At 34.5% G+C, this 16,679-nt stretch overlaps 1 protein-coding gene across 2 annotated transcripts in view; it reads right to left on the bottom strand.

Moving 5' to 3' along the window:
- Window positions 1–82: 82 nt before the first annotated feature.
- The window catches only part of barc (RRM1_TatSF1_like and RRM2_TatSF1_like domain-containing protein barc), a 71,440-nt gene continuing 54,843 nt past the window's right edge, over window positions 83–16,679 (bottom strand). Inside the window, exons 4-7 of one of the 2 annotated variants that reach the window (XM_012280678.2) lie at window positions 11,005–11,174; window positions 5,058–5,244; window positions 1,427–1,563; window positions 83–726 (exon numbers count right to left, since the gene is read on the bottom strand). In XM_012280678.2, the coding sequence (XP_012136068.1) occupies window positions 447–726; window positions 1,427–1,563; window positions 5,058–5,244; window positions 11,005–11,174 (774 nt within the window). In that variant the 3' untranslated portion in view covers window positions 83–446. The remainder of the gene's footprint in view (window positions 727–1,426; window positions 1,564–5,057; window positions 5,245–11,004; window positions 11,175–16,679) is intronic. The other variant, XM_012280677.2, reaches the window with a different exon arrangement.

Genomic DNA, 16,679 nt, shown 5'->3' with positions numbered 1-16,679 from the left:
TCTAGCATTGTCTACATACGTGTAAAAATAATTACAAAATTTAATGGATAATTGCAAGAAAGCAGGAAATTACTGATTCAACTGCAGGGGAAATTATTCTTTTATTTCTTTGAGATAACAGTAACATCTTACGGCGCAACTAGTACAATAATACTCAGTGATATCAACAATGAGAAATTACAAGCAATTACCTCATAACTTGGAAAAAGTACTTTTCTCTAATTGCGATCGTAATGTTACACTTAATTTTAATATTCTTAAGTAAATCAAGGGATAGTTCGATTCACTTCTTTCGAAACATTTTCCCGCCCAAATTGCATTTTATTAAAATATCTTTCTATTCTACTTCTTATTTCTACCCGTTTCAGAATCGTCGAAATTCGACGACATTTCATCCTTCTTCTGAGGCTCCTCGTTTTTGGCCACTTCCGTTTTCGCTGATGTCCTCAACGTCGTTTCAGGAAGCTCCTTTTCTTGCAAGGTCTCAGACTTTTCCTTCGTCGACGATTCATTGGTTTGCTTCTCGTTTCTCGCGGCGGCTTCCTTCCTCTCGTCCTCGCCTTCCAGAAATTTGTCCCATTTCGCGATTCTGGCCTCAATTTCGGCATCAGTCTCTGTAACCCTAAAAAACAAATCGATTTGACGAGCACCGTCACCATCTTCTTTGCTTCCTCTCTGCCAATCATTCGTATTTTATTTGAGACCGTTTCAATTGTCTTGAACGATCTGAAACGAAAATGAACAGCTACGAAACGGGTGTTCAGAAGATATTGTTCAACTACAACGGCCAAGAAGTGAAAATAGTGAATTGTAAAATACGTTAAAACTTTGTACTCGAAAGGCATCTTACATTCTCCATTTGCACAAATATTCTGCTTTCCAGATTTAATCCAAATTTAATAACAAATATGTGAATTATTATCTCTCTGCAGCAAAAATATCTTCGAGTGCAAATGTTTAACAATCACAAACGAATGTAATTTTAGTAATTAATCAACGAATATTAGGTAAATAATAAAAAGTAGCATGAAAACGCAGTCGGCAATGTAGAATCCTGCTCTTGATAACGAAACGTTTTTGTCACTCTTAAAACTTCAACAACTAATAATGAAAATTTAAATAAATACCTTTTTCTGCAATAATTTATTTGATCAATGGAAAACAATTATAATATAAAAAAATAAAATGAAAAAAGAAAATATAGTTCAATGTTTAAAGAAAAATAATCTACATAGTACTCACCAAAGTTACACAGTTTTTCGTATTTTCTACAGAGTTACTGTTGGTAAAATCAGAATCGTATACCAAGAGGAAGTTACAGTCTCAAGCGGGATTGAAAGGAACATGCGATTAAATATATATCGAACAAGTTTTCTCGGAGCCGGTAAAGCTGTCGATAAAGAAGTGAAGCAAAAGGTAAGCTTACTTGTATTTCGTTTTGCCATCCCAAATTTCGGCCGATATTTTCCTCTGGCTGAACCAACGACCGTTCAATAATTGAACGCAAGCTTGCGCTTCTGCTGGTTCTCGGAATATCACCTGTGCAACACCTTCAGGATGTCTCTAGAAACATTTAGGCAAGCATTTCAATTCCATAGATACAGTAAACTCAAACTTACAGTAACAAAATATTGTATTTAAATTATTCCTTTTGAGATTACAGTACACTCAGTATACGATTTCGTAAATATACTGAAAACATTTGACAATTTTTTGCGTATTTCTGCTATTATCAAGAAATACGTCATTGCATAATAATGAAAAATGTAAAAATGGACGGAGAGCAAAGAACTCGCACAAAGTGAAATCCATTTGAATTTCACCGCCGTAAGGAGTAAAAGGAAGGTTAGTAATTACAAAAATAATTAACGTTTACAGGTATGAATAAATGCAAACTACGTCAATTAGCAAGAAAGATAAAAAAAGTCGTGTAATCTAAAATTGTGATTCCTAAGTCTTGCCGTCACTACATTAATTTTCAACGAGTTTTATATTCTTCACGCATTAATTATTTACGTCGCCGACGTAAAAAGTTCCACGAAATCAGTCATTTATTTCAATAGCCTCATTCGAGTTTCAGAACGACACCAAAGCAATTCGTATGTTAATTAAACAATGGCTCGTTTAAACCACACATCAAGACGGATGCAGGTCATCTTTTCCGTTGCATTGCAAACGCTTTGTTGCACGACGAATCCGAGGCTTCCCGTTTTACGACTTAAAGCCGTCTACGTCGCCCACAGTTCTCCACAATACTTTTCTCCCCCACGACTTAAACCACAATTTATGAGCCTTCGGTTTGAACATTAATTTTGCTGTCTGACCCCGCGCGCGACATGAAATTCTTTGTTCTTTCGCCACGTTCTGCCTCGTTAGATCAATCGACTCGTTCATCGCCTTATCCATCATTTTACTGCGCCATAGATCCCTTAAATATTGACCATCACGCTAGTATTAGCAACCTTGCGACCTCACCGAATACTGCCCGTACTTTCGAACATTTGCAAATAATTGTATATTTTAGCAAAAAATTATTATTTCAGTAAATAAGAGTACACACGACTCCAGGTATATCTGTAGACGTTCTAGGAATACAGAGATCTGGGGAATGCATAGATTAAACAAAAACCTGAAAATGTAGACTCACTTACGTGCAAAACTGGAAATATGGAACTCTGAATACATAGAAGCACGAAAATACAAAAAGTTGGATATAAATGCAGAAACACGAAACTATACACAAACGCAAATAAATGAAAAAAGGAATGAGTGAAACGCAATAAAAGACCGAATTAAAAAATAAAAAATGACCCGAGAAGTTCGACGAAACGGTGTTCCTCGAATCACCGTAAACCGAGTGAACAACCATAAAGTGTCTCAGCTGGTCGGTAAATTCGTCGGGTCGGTCTCGTCTATGGTCTTTTGATCATTTTTTCGTTCGACCAACTTTTTTACCGGGTTACACACGTGTCCCAAAAAACGGTCTGGAAAATACGGGCACAACGACGATCACGGGTAAATTGGCCAGCCACGAAATTTCCTTTCACGCGCTGCTTTTGATCTCGAACCGTTTTTCGCTGGTTCGCTAGCAGCGACATCAGGGCCCCCCATAGCAGACGATGGAATTCACTTTGACATTGAATGGATTCACGGTTGAGACGCGCCGACTGGGAGTGTCTCGTTGCGAATTTATGGGGTTAGGTCATCCCCTTTCGAAAGTTTATTTGCGGCGACTTGTGGAGGACCTTCGACTTCTTTTGTTAGAGTCCAGGGCGAATCATTCTGATCCTCGAAATATTCGATCGGGACGAATTTATGGTTTGAAATTTAATTAACACGTTCGGGACTATGTGATCGATGGGTCATCTGCTCTCTTGCCAGAACAAATATGAAGTTGGAAATTTCAGCATGTGGATCAACGTTGCGAATTTCAGCAGTACGCTGATGAAACAAAACTATCTGGATAACATCTTGTTTTATCATTTTTTAATACAGAAGTATGTTTAACAAGGATGGAAACAGAAGAGCACGGTATTAATAAAATCCAGCCTTCGAGGCATACAACTTTGAATTTCTGGTCTTGCGAATTTCGCTGACGTTCTGAACATGTTAAGCTAGCGCAACATCGCGCTGAAGTTTGATCCTGTTTCCAGCGTTCTTGCTTTCTTCGTTTTTGGAGCGAAACTTGGTGCGGTTAAGTACGGAAGTTGATTGTAGAATTTGATCGCCAAAAAAGGCAAATTCTCGTACTTCCAATTTCAAAATTTGTGAAAAGAATTCTCAAATATTACAATTTTCGAATCACACTGAAAACTATCTCAAAACCTTAGTTTCAAATTGAATCCAATTTTCAAATCACTCGCATTATGAAGATAAGAGAAAAATAGAAATGATGTAACGGAAAAGAAATTCATTTTGTAAAACAATGCATCGTCTCCATACAGGCGAAACAAGAAACAAGCTTAACGATGTTTAAAATAAAAAGCAGACTGCAAGAATAAACACAGTAAAAAGTAAGTGATTTAACGTTGCACTGTTCCATAAAACAGGAGGAATGCTAGGAAATAAAGTTGCGAGAGAATGTAGTTTAATCAATTGTTTTGTTTCTATGCAAACAAATCTGATTTTTACACTCATTCTATAATTACAATCTTTGTGTACTTGTTATATTTGCTAAATTAAATACTATTGTCTCTCATGTTACAGAAAATTCCTGTTATATTCTACATAATCTGCATTTCTTGTCACAGCATATTTGTATCATAAAAATTATTATTATTATTACAACACATTATATGTTCTAATTTGTAAATGTTAATTTCTACAACAGTCACTTCAGAGAACTGTATTTTACCAATTGCTTTTTGACACAATTAAACATAAATTGCAGATGTTAGTCTACAGAAAAAAATATAATAAATTTAATAAATGAATCGTGAAACGGGAAAAAGAATGCTGAATACTGGGCTCAATGGCAGATGTAAGACACTTGAAAAAACTCCCCACACTATATGGGTCATTAGTAAGATTTACGACTGGATGATTCGATCGTGCTTTACATTCAAGGTACTCTACTTGGCAACGTTATGAAATATTGTACGATATTATCGTAGTTAATAACCGCGATATCAAAGGGCTTGAATGTGAAGATCGTTGATAGGTCAACGATGACCTTAGCGATAGAATGTGTTAATAATCGACCTAGATTCGGGAGCTTAGGTAATGGGAGCTGTCTTCGTAATCGTCTGGGCTCATAAAACACAAGTTAATGAGATCCTTAATGAGATATTCTATCCAAATTTTATTAGATAGAGATTAAATTTCATATGCAAGAAATTATGGTTAACGTACTAATAACTAATTTTAGGCAATTTAAATTTTATTAGATATTATCCTTATGTTAATGTAGGTAATTAGTGGGTATTTAAGAGTGTATTAAATAAAATGATAATCTGACTCAACTTAGGCCACATAATTAATTAAGAATGACAAATATTTTATTTTACACCTCAAATTATTTTAGCTACTAACTAATGAATAAAGGTGTAACTACTTACATCGTAAATAATAACTTTCCGGACATCGCCGCATTTCAGGCACTCTGATCTGATATCCTGCTGGTATTCTAACAACAAGGCGACTTCTTTATCAAAGTCCTCCGGGGAAAATAGATTTTTTATAATTACAACCCTTTCATGTTTCGCTGGCTCACCCAGTGGACGTTCTGGTCTCCAATCAAACAATCTGTAATAAAAAGATTTAGGTCATGAGCAACATCCATTGTAGCAGTATTCTTTAAACTGACAAAGAATTTCCCGTTTCTTTCAGTTAATGGAGAAACAGCTTATAAATAATACTTTGTATTTCCTTTTAACATGATATTTTTTTTGTTTCCATTGGTGATGATTAAAATTTCACAGTTAAATGTACATACAAATTATTAAAATTGTAAAAAAGAATTTGCTGAAATATTAGTCTATTTTTATTTGAAAAAGAGACTAGTTAAAAAATTTCTATAATTCATGTGCAATACATGACAAATCTGTAAGTAAGCATTACAAAAATTTGCTAAGCTGTTAATTTTTTGAGGTTCACAGCTTATACATATTGTGAAGGTACATAAGAGCTCTACCCTTCTGTTTGATACCATATTTGAAATTTTACAAATATTTAATATCTATGGCCACGATTTATTAAACGTAGGAAGTGAATTGAGCTTTACATCAGGAGATTTCCCAACGTTACGATGTTTCATATTCATCAGAAAGTCATTAAGTTTCGAATTTTATAGCTTCATACCGCCTTCAAGAACGAAAAAAAAAAACCAAAGAAAAAATCCAATAAACTTTAATTTATTCAAATATTCCGATGCATACCGCAGGTGCTTAATACTCCCATCAAACTGTACATACCAAGCACAAGTTTTTCTAACAATTTTTTTCCCGATTTAACTTAGACTACTCTTTTTCGAAATTTAGTTGGTAACGTGGAAATCGGCGATCAATCACGTAACCACGAGTGTAGAAGTTCAAGAAATTTGCATAGGAAGCGAAGATGTATTAGAGTGAAATAAACGTCCATAGGTGTAACGAGATAATCACTTCTAAATACAGAGAATATTACGCTATGATGTAAGAGTGGGTGGTATGTGTGGCCTTTTGCATTCTGCAGGGTGTGAACTAACCATCACTACGTGGTACAGTGATTTTATAGCACAAACATACGTCAACGAGTTATATTGCCTGTATTGTGAACAAGAACTATAAATGCATACGTTACAAGTTAAAGGACGGCCACACGATTCTCATGATTGAATCACGGCACGTATTTACGATTTTGTTGTCTGCGGACTGAAATAGAAAACGAGAGATTCGATCATACGGTATCATCGAGACAAATAAAAGAAATGTATCATGCCTCAACATTCTTTAATGACTAAGAATACAACGAGGAATAGTGTTCTAGAAACTTAGAAATATAAAAATATCGAAGTAAATCAATTTTTAAATATCAGAATGTAGAAAAAAATTAAGAAATTAAGAATTATGAATACCACAAATTCTTGAACAATTAACGTCAGTGATACACATCAGTTTATTCCAAATAAAACAAATATGACTTTTACCGTCATTCCTGTTTTTATTGCTTCCAATTCGTCATCGCAAAATTTTTGCGAAACACATAATTTTTTAAGTCGAGTGTAAATACCTATTTTCGTGAACGTATGATGAATATCGACCCAGATGACTGAACCAAAAATGCCGGTCTAGTCATCGACCATTCCACCGAATCTGCTAAGCAATCTCGATATAGTTTCACGTAATAATTTATGCAGTCGTTGTATCGCACGCAAATTGCCCTATAAATTCCCGGAAAAAGCGTAGAGAAATTCGAGTATGATTCATCGCCGCTTCCTAGCTAAAATCTCCTCATGATACCGGGATCATTTCGGTAAAATAAAAAAGAGGTATGTAAACGTTGGCATCGAGCAAATATATTGCAACAGTGAAACCCGCTCCTCTTACATATTTATCGCGAAAGACAAATGTTTACAGTGACAGGAAATTAACTGGAACGTGTTATCTCGTTAATTTTATTCACGAATGAGGCAATCATTAAAAGTACTGCCGTTCATCGCTGATATGATTCATTCAATTCGAATGATAATCACGTTTCTAAATGTAGGTGTCTATTTGTGTTTTAAATTCCGCTTATTCGAAGACAATGCCTTTTTATAGTGTTAGAATAAGTAGACATTCTTATATCAGATATCTTCAATTCATTACGAATGAAATTTTTAAATATTGAGAAATATATTTGACTCTCAGTATATGGCCACTTTTATATATATTTTTAAGAATACTGCAATACTGATGTACGACTATGCATTACATTACTGCATGTTATATAGCCACGAGTGGTTTTACTACGCGTCACATCACCACGCGTTATATTGCTACGCGTAGTATCGCTACGCATTATATTATCACGCGTTATTTTTGCCTCACGTTATATCATCACGCGTGATATTGTCTCGCATTATATCGCCACGCGTCATATTGCCCCGCGTTATATCGCCACGCGTCAAATTGCCTCGCGTTATATCGCCACGCGTCATATTGCCTCGCGTTATATCGCAACGCGTGATATTGCGTCGCGTTATATCGCCACGCGTCATATTGCTTCGCGTTATATCGCCACGCTCGATATTGCGTCGCGTTATATCGCCACGCATCATATTGCATTACATTATATCGCCACGCGTCATATTGCCACGTGTTATATTGCTACGCTTAGTATCACTACGCATTATATTACCACGTGTTGTCTTGCCTCACGTTATATCGCCACACGTCACATTGCCTCACATTATGTCGCCACACGTTACATCGCCAGCTAAAGTAGACCAACTTAATATATTGCAAATTCCAAAAATTCTTTTACCATTACAACTGCATTCATTGCAATATAACGAGAGTCCAACATATCTCTTTTTTTGCAGCTATTTAATCGTGACTAATAAATGAACTAATTTTTAACATGAATACATCTTAATATATAGCATTTCGCTATTATTTATCGGTTTCTGCATTTGCAGAATTTTGTAACATATCGGCGGATACAGACGTTTCGCTACAATCGATCGGACAACAAAGACAAGATTGAATTTCGACAAGCTAAAAACGAAACAATAACTCCGATACGAAATATCTATGAAAAAGCATCCGCTTAAATTCTTATGACAATAGCACGATTCAACAGACAATTGGCCGAGCAATTAAACAAAACTGAATGGCGAACTATCAAGCGGATTGAACAATACAACGAAACCCGAGGTAACAACGAAACAACATGTTCAATCATTCGATCAAAGCATTTCAACAGCTAGCAATACGAAAACAATCGGCGCTTCCACTACTAAAATCTACATATACGCGATTAAACCGCTTTACGGTCAGCAACCGCTATCAATCGTGCGAAACACGACGCCAATACAAATTGTGCTTACAATTTCAACGAGTAGTCTTAAAAAATCGCGTGAGTAAGGACAAGTTGTTTGGTACAGGAAAGGTTCTGAATACGAGAAGATTTAAAGTACGATCACACTTTGTACTTTATTCACGAATGTTGTGATAAATACAGTTTCAATACCTGCTTTCATATTGTAAGAAATAGACATTTTAACCATTGTTACTGTATCGAGAATAAATTTGTTAAAATAGGCGGTTGGACAAAATTTTACGTTCATATTTTACTATTTACAGCAAGTTATTTATTTATATAGGAGGTGCTTTAGTAATTACCTCTTTAAAATCACAAGTTAAATTTTTGTGAATGTAAAATCATTGATCACGTATTTAAAACGATATCGATTAACTTTAAGAAAAACATGACCCTGAGAAAAAGTACTTGTCACATTTGTTCACCTGATACGTAATAGCCCTTTGACATTTTCGCGAATGATTAAATATCCTGTAATAAAAATAGTGAACTCTGTAACAGTAAATATTAAATTTACTGAATCGAACTAGCGAACAAACTCTGCATTTTCTACTACCATACCATGGAGACCATAAAACGTTGAGACCGTTACGGAATCGAGTCGCTCGATATTCGGACAGGGAGAAAATCATGTGAAATAGGAAACGAGATAGTGGTTCGATTGGTGAACGCGAAAAGACCGTTAGAAGTAAGACTTCCGGCAAAGAACAGTCAAGGTGGGCCCGGTTCGTTCGTAAATAACTGGTTTTCACCAAGTTCAGGCCATCGAACCCTGGCCTCTCGTCCTGCGGCGGATAACCGTGAGTACCAATGAAGACGGCAAATATTCGACTAACCGATGATTATGGACACCACGAACCGATAAGAAACACCGACTGAATTAAAAATTTCCGATCGGACAATTCTGGCTGCAGTCTTCTTTCCAATACTGCGACTGACTTATAAATTATATTATTACAGAAATTAGGCGGTCAAGATTCGGGTAACTTTTAGTCATCGGGTCTGCAATATCAAAAATATAAATTACAATTTTCTAAGTAGTATGTTTAGTGTTAAAGTGCTGAATGTTCAATCGATTAAATTACGTTTTAAGGAATTTTTGTTTAAATGTACTGGGTTTCTTGTTGTATAAATTATTCAGTACTTTGTGAATATTTTTCGATATTTTTCATGTCTATTATAATAATATGCAAATTTCTGTATTTCTGTATTGTATGCTCAGTTTTCATATTTTGCAGATTTGTATATTTTCTAACTTTTGTATGAGATAGCTACATTTTTGAATTTCTATATTTTAAATACCTGTATCTTCAAATTTTTATATTCATAATCACCTATGTTTCCTGATTCTCGTATCACTGTGCACACTTTCAAATCACTATATCTATAAACTTGTATCCATCTACCTTTTTTCAATATTTATATAAATTATTTGTATAAATTTCAATATTTCTCAACAACCATGACTGTATACTTAAATTAAGAAATCGATAGAACACGAGCAAGATTTCCCCTTGCGAAATAAACGACAAATGACAGATCAATACAGAGAGATATATTGCTATGTGTTAAAGAACATTTCAGAATATTTGCCAAGAACGTGTGTATACCGTAACTAAAGTAAATCGAGCGTAAGGATGAAGCGTGTCTTGATTTCTCCGAGATTGAACAGAGCCGTAGGATGCGCATTCTCTGACGGTTGCCAGCACGAAAAGATGAATGAACGGGTATGAATGAAAAGAAACGCTTGAAATGCTCTAAGACACAATTTTACGGGAGAGCCGAGCGTGAGAATTCGCCTCGTTCCGAGATGCCTCTTGCATTCTGACGACAAAAAAACTGTCGCTCTTTCCTTTGATCATATTCTTCTTCAACTCGTACAATACATGCTTGTGCAATTCTATTATAACTACTATTTACTGTATGATCAAATTTTAGAGAATCTATAATGGCAGCGAAGATACCACTTTACTCCATTATTCCCTCCATTTTACTTCGGTAGATACTGAAGTCAAGAGGTAGTAAAGTAAACTTTTTAATATGTAATTAAATAATATTTGACGAAATATTAATAACAATTTTAACATTTATATTTTAGTAAATTTTGTCTGACTTTATGAGACGTGTATTTTAATATATTAACGAAATCATTAAACTTCGTTTAATACAAAAAAAATAAGATTAATAATTTTCTGTTACTTTACATAATACTTACGTTCTTATGTTCTTATCACATGTTCGTCTTTTAAAAATAAACTCTGTATGTTGTAAAATATATAAGTTCGATTATATCATAATTTCATTCCCTTACATCACAAGTATGATTAATAAACTTGTACGAACATTAACTCTGTTAATCTTACGCATTACAAAAAGGTAACCAATAAAAATAAAAAGAATGATCAGCCCGTAGGTCAGCTTCGACGATGTACAATTATACAAGTATTAACGAACGAAAAATAAATAGGAAAAAAAAATATTCTGATCCTGAATGCGACTTACTTTTCGTGGATCTTTTTCTGTCGTTCCTTATCCTTTTTTTTCCGTTTCGGTTTCAAGGCTGGATCGTACGCGTCTCCCTTCATTTGAAACTTTGCCCTCTGTACAGACAATGTTTTACCCCTGATTTGCGACTTATCCAAGATCTTTAATGCCAAATCCACCGATTCGACCTAAACAAGAAAAAAAAGAAAACAAAAAGATCAGTTTCGTTCACGTTGCACTATCAAGTGCAATTTATCCTTTTATCGCACGAGATTCAAAGTTAGGTATACATTTAATCCCCGGATAAACTAATCCGTGCTTAGTGCTATCTTTCTGGATCTAATTTAATTCTGAATGAAATTTTCCAACGTGTGAAAACAACGGGCATTCGAATGAAATTTAAGAAATTTAGAAAATCTAAGAAATTTTGAAATCTGGCAATTTTGGTATTTAAGTGACTGAGGTATTTGAGTTTGAAAATTTAAGAACTTGGAAAACTCGTGAATTTAGGTATTTGAAAAATTTGAGAACTTGAAAATCTCCTTATAAAACATAGGAATTTAACAATTCAGAAACGTTCAAAACTAGAAAATTTAACCAGTGTCCAAATAATAAGTCGAACATATGTGAAAATTTCTATAATTTGTGAATGTAAAAATTCAAAGCGTCAATTTATTAAAATTTATCCGTGAAAAGTCATTCGATCAAAGTCGTAAGTCTAATGTTTGAGAAACATTAGCAAGTTCAAACTGAAGCAAACATCTGTGACCCCACCTCGCCATCAATTCACACGCCACGATATTAATTAATTCGTCCTCGCAACGTTCGAATGAATCGACGTTGACTTTCAACCAGCTGCGATGAAATATTAAAATCAGGCCATCGAGAAGAGGGATACAGTTTTTGCACAACACGCACCATCGATAATTAACGTGCAACGTAAAAATGCGCACATTTAATAACTCAAAGTTTCATGGTCTGTCATATTGAATAAGATACCCTTGATACATCGATTGGATCGTTCAAAAGCACCAAAAAAGAGTGGTTTAACGAAATTTGTTCGGTTACTCTGTACGCCGCATCATCGGTTTTTAATCTGTAATCTCGATGCTCAACTTTATTTGAAACACTGTACATCAAAAAATTTATTGGTTTATTTTAGAGATTTTATAGGAAACGTTTTTGAGAACATGAGGACTGCACTTTATAAAATAAATACAGTGTAAAAATTAAAAATTATTCAAACTTGCCTATAATAGATTTAAGCCACACATTTTTGATGCTAAGATAAAAGTGCTAATTCCTGAAGAACTCATCTCAACTGATTTATATTAAATATTCTTGTAAAAATAAAAACCAAGATTATAAGAATACAGTTAGATGAATATAGTGTAACAAAAATTTGATCCTATTTTAAATAGCTAAAATCCTTGAAGTTGAGATCCTGAAGTAGTTTAAAATGCCTTAACAAGTAGAACCTAAGATGTATACCTAAAGTTTCCAAAAATAAAATTCGCAGTTACAAAGCTTGAAATTTATTTAGAAAATTAAACCCAATATGCAAGACACGAAATGACTGAATATTCCCTAGTGCGAAAACTTGTCTGACCTATATCACAAGTTCTTCCAAGCGTTTCATGAAACCAGACGTTCCGCGAAAAATGTTACGTCGTAATTACCACTATCAAAGGCAAATACAGTTGTCACGCATAAATCGGCGGATAGCACTCGATTAGTGAAAAAATACCAAGCAGATACAAATGGTAAACCCGACAGAACCGGTAATTCAATCAGATTTATTTTCAAACAGCGAACTGTAGAGACACTTTTAAACATGTCGTTCACGACGAGACTTCGAGAACGGACGACTATGTCAGATCTTGATCGTGAATTTTCCCCTAGACGCATATTAGTCTGCCACCTGGGCCGTTGCACACGGGGTGTGTCACGAATAAATCAATCTTTGCTTATCGAACGTTCCTGCATTTCTCGAGAGAAATATAGAACTGGCTGATGAAGCTCGCTCGTCTTTGATATCTCGGTTCAGAGTGTTGGTAAAAGTTCGAACGCGAACCTGACGTTACTTCCTGGCTGGCAAAAAATATGGAACATAGGGAGGATATATGGAGGGTTAAAAATACCGCTGTAAATGGAAGAGGGTAATTTCTGCGGCTAGTTTGAAAGTTGAACGATTCGCGAGCTAACTCACGGTCAATGAACTTCTGAAATATCGATACTGTTTTCCGCTCCGGGGATGAAATTTAGGTATCGGATTCTTGCGCCGCGGAATTTTGCGTTACGGTAATATTTATATTAAGATAAGGGAATGCATAGTTGAACTATCGAATGGATCTGAGAGTGGTAGTTCGTTATAACGTTAGGAATTTTGAGCTATTGGAAATTTGGAAATTTGGGTACTCTAAAATACTGGTGATTATCTCAGGTCTCCATAAAATCCACGAACCTCTATTATATACAATACGCTATAAATTGCATTCATATGTGCAACATACATGTATGACGCATATACGTGCACTCCGACCACACGTGATCGTACTTTACAAATCGTCTATTATATTAATACTGTTGACGTTCGTTAAAATAACACTTCAGTTCAAAATGATGTGCATGTATTTCGAATATATTAATGTTACCTCACCGGTACAAAAGCTGCTGCTGTGTTAATAGATGTATACAGGACTAGTGTAGGTCCCGAAAATGGGTAGGGGATGTGATTCTGAATAACTTTTTCTTCTGCAAAAATAAGGTTCGAAGCTTTATATTTGAATTATTAAGCCTACCCAAAGCTTCAAACCCCATTTTTGCAAGGAGAAACCTCCCTTATCACAAGTTTCTGGGACCTACACTAGTTATGAGACACCCTGTATAGCATAACGTTGAGTCAGAAGGGTTAAAAGTCAGTTGAAAGGAAACTTGGCCAAGATTGTAGAACAACGTAACGTTGACCGATACACCTGGTATTCTCAATGTGCCTACGATGTATGCCGACAAACAACTGAACTTTCACAATTGACAACCAGTTGTTACTGCTTGGCTACAATTTCTTGGAAACTCGTTGACTATGATTTCCATGCTTTTTTGGCGAGCCTTTATACCGCAGAAAGAATCATACAAACAACGTGCCAGGAATAACAAATAGATAACGTCACTAGGTTAATAAACGGGGACAAACACGAAGAAAGTATCTGTAGGTTAACGAGGATCGCAAGAAAATTATATTCTTACGAGAATATTGATTTGATACTCTAAATCGAGTTAGCCTTTTAGCCTAGAATTTTCTAGAATGTCATTCAAAACTATGTAATTTTTGTTATAACGTTGAGATAATTAAAGAAATTTTAAGCACATTTTGTCTAATACTTGATTGTATAAATTATGATTACGAGTTAACACAAAATTCAATTGCGAGGAGGATACGGGTCTGGCTTATTATATTCTAATTGTAGTGTGTGTCATGAGTGTGATACGATATTGCAAGGGCAAGGAGTTATATTACGTGAAAATTTGTATGTATTTGTGATCGTATGTGGAGTGCAACTCGAAACAGCATTTGGTTAACTTGAAAATTTGTGTACTCTACATGTGGAGTGTAACGTGTAGAATGTAACTACATATGTAGTATAACATGTGAAGTGTATCTAATTGTGAAAGGTAACATATGGAGTGTATCTACATGTGGAGTATAACGTGTAGAATGTAACTACATATGTAGTATAACATGTGGAGTGTATCTACATGTGAAGGGTAACATATGGAGTGTATCTACATGTGGAGTATAACATGTGGAGTGTAACTACATATGAAGTGTAACGTGTGGAGTGTAACTACATGTGAAGGGTAACATATGGAGTGTATCCACATGTGAAGTATAACATGTGGAGTGTAACTACATATGAAGTGTAGCTGCATATGAAGTATAACATGTGAAGTGTAACATGTAGAGTGTAACTACATGTGGAGTGTGACATGTGGAGTGTAACTACATGTGCACTCTAATGTATAACTACATCTAGAATGTAACATATGTAACATATCTAGCTACATGTAAAGTAACTATAGAAATGTTATAAAGAATTATTAAGAAAGTGGAATTGGCATCTCGAAGTTCATAATTCAGTTAGCTAGTGCTATTTTATGGTGGGGGATAAATCATCGCCTCGAGGTGTTTCATAAATTTCATACTTATATAATGAAGTCAGTAAACACGATTGTCACGTTCGCTCATTAATAAGTTGCCAATGCAATGAAATTGAACTTTACAGTAAAACGACGATAAAAGCGAAGTGAATGTTTAATTAATACAATTTTGTATAATTAAATATTACAATTTAATGCCTCCCTTTTCAGATAATTACCGGAAACTTTAAAATTCTCCCGGTACAAAATGCATTCCAGAAATGAATGTATTCATACCGTACAGAACTGGTCCGCTTTGCAGAAAAATGAAATATGCTAATTGAACTAATTGAACTAAATGAAACTAAATGATGAAAATAATCTGGACCGTCAAAGAGTTAATTGATGTCATGGTAGCAGTTACTTTTTTTTAAACAGTTGTAAATTGTATTTTGAAAAAATGTGCACTATGCACAGTAATTATGCAGGCGCCGTACACAAACAAGGAATTCACTGCAATGACTAAGTATGCAGATTTAGTGATGTTAATTTTGACGATGATGTAATGGTACCGAGACAAGTCCTGCTTGTAATGGTGACCTACAAAATGGTATCCCCTCTCGTTCGTTATAAAACATGACAAAGTGTACAGAAAAAGAAAATGATACTTTTATTTGATCTTTAGACTCAGACACTGTAATAATCACATACAAATAAATATCAACATTGCATTCCTAATTTTATATTCTAAATTATATGCACATTTTGTATTATCTAGATATCACTAATGAATATTGTAAAAAAATCTAAGAATTATAGAGTTGCTTCTTTTTTTATCGAGTATTACAGATGAGTTAATAAATTCTTCCTTAAGAGTCGTCTAAATTTGAATAAATTTAAAAATGTTAATTTTATTATAAAATTTAAGGATTTAAGAATCTTTATAAATTTAATAACTGGAAACTTTTTAAACTCAAAAATTTGTTACTTTAATTTGACTCACTTAGAACTCTAAATATCACCAGAACCTTTAATAAGACTATAGACACAAGTGTTTCACACGAATCAGTGTTCAGAAGATAGCAACATTTTGTAATTGATAAAATGACTACCTTTTACTCGGTGTACACATGTATAATTGGCATATTACTTCATGTGTATTATTTCCAAGTGACCTTCGATTTCTAGGAAACAATGCAAGGAATGTGCTTTCCAATCATAAGGTAGTAATAACGCTGATCTGCTGATTGCCTATTGAACCTGGTCATGCAACGGAAATAAATAGATCAAAGTTGAAGCAATCGTACTCGCGCAGCCGATCTTAAATCTCTACAGAACGAAAATAAAAAATTACAATATTACAATGTACGAAAACAAAAAGAAATAAAATAAGATTTATACTTCATATTCTTCATTGGATGAACTAAATTTATAATAAAAAAAAACATTAGTTACAACAAAACTTAGAATATCCATATGTACACGATATGGAGATTTGAAAATTTCCCAAAGAATCTGTTTTCGTTCCTTTCTAACAATTTATTATGTTCCATTAT

The sequence above is a fragment of the Megachile rotundata genome, chromosome 1 (genome assembly GCF_050947335.1).
Source record: "Megachile rotundata isolate GNS110a chromosome 1, iyMegRotu1, whole genome shotgun sequence".
Taxonomy (NCBI): Eukaryota; Metazoa; Arthropoda; class Insecta; order Hymenoptera; family Megachilidae; genus Megachile; species Megachile rotundata.
Note: the sequence above shows the minus strand (reverse complement) of the source record. Positions and strands in the feature narration are given on the sequence as shown.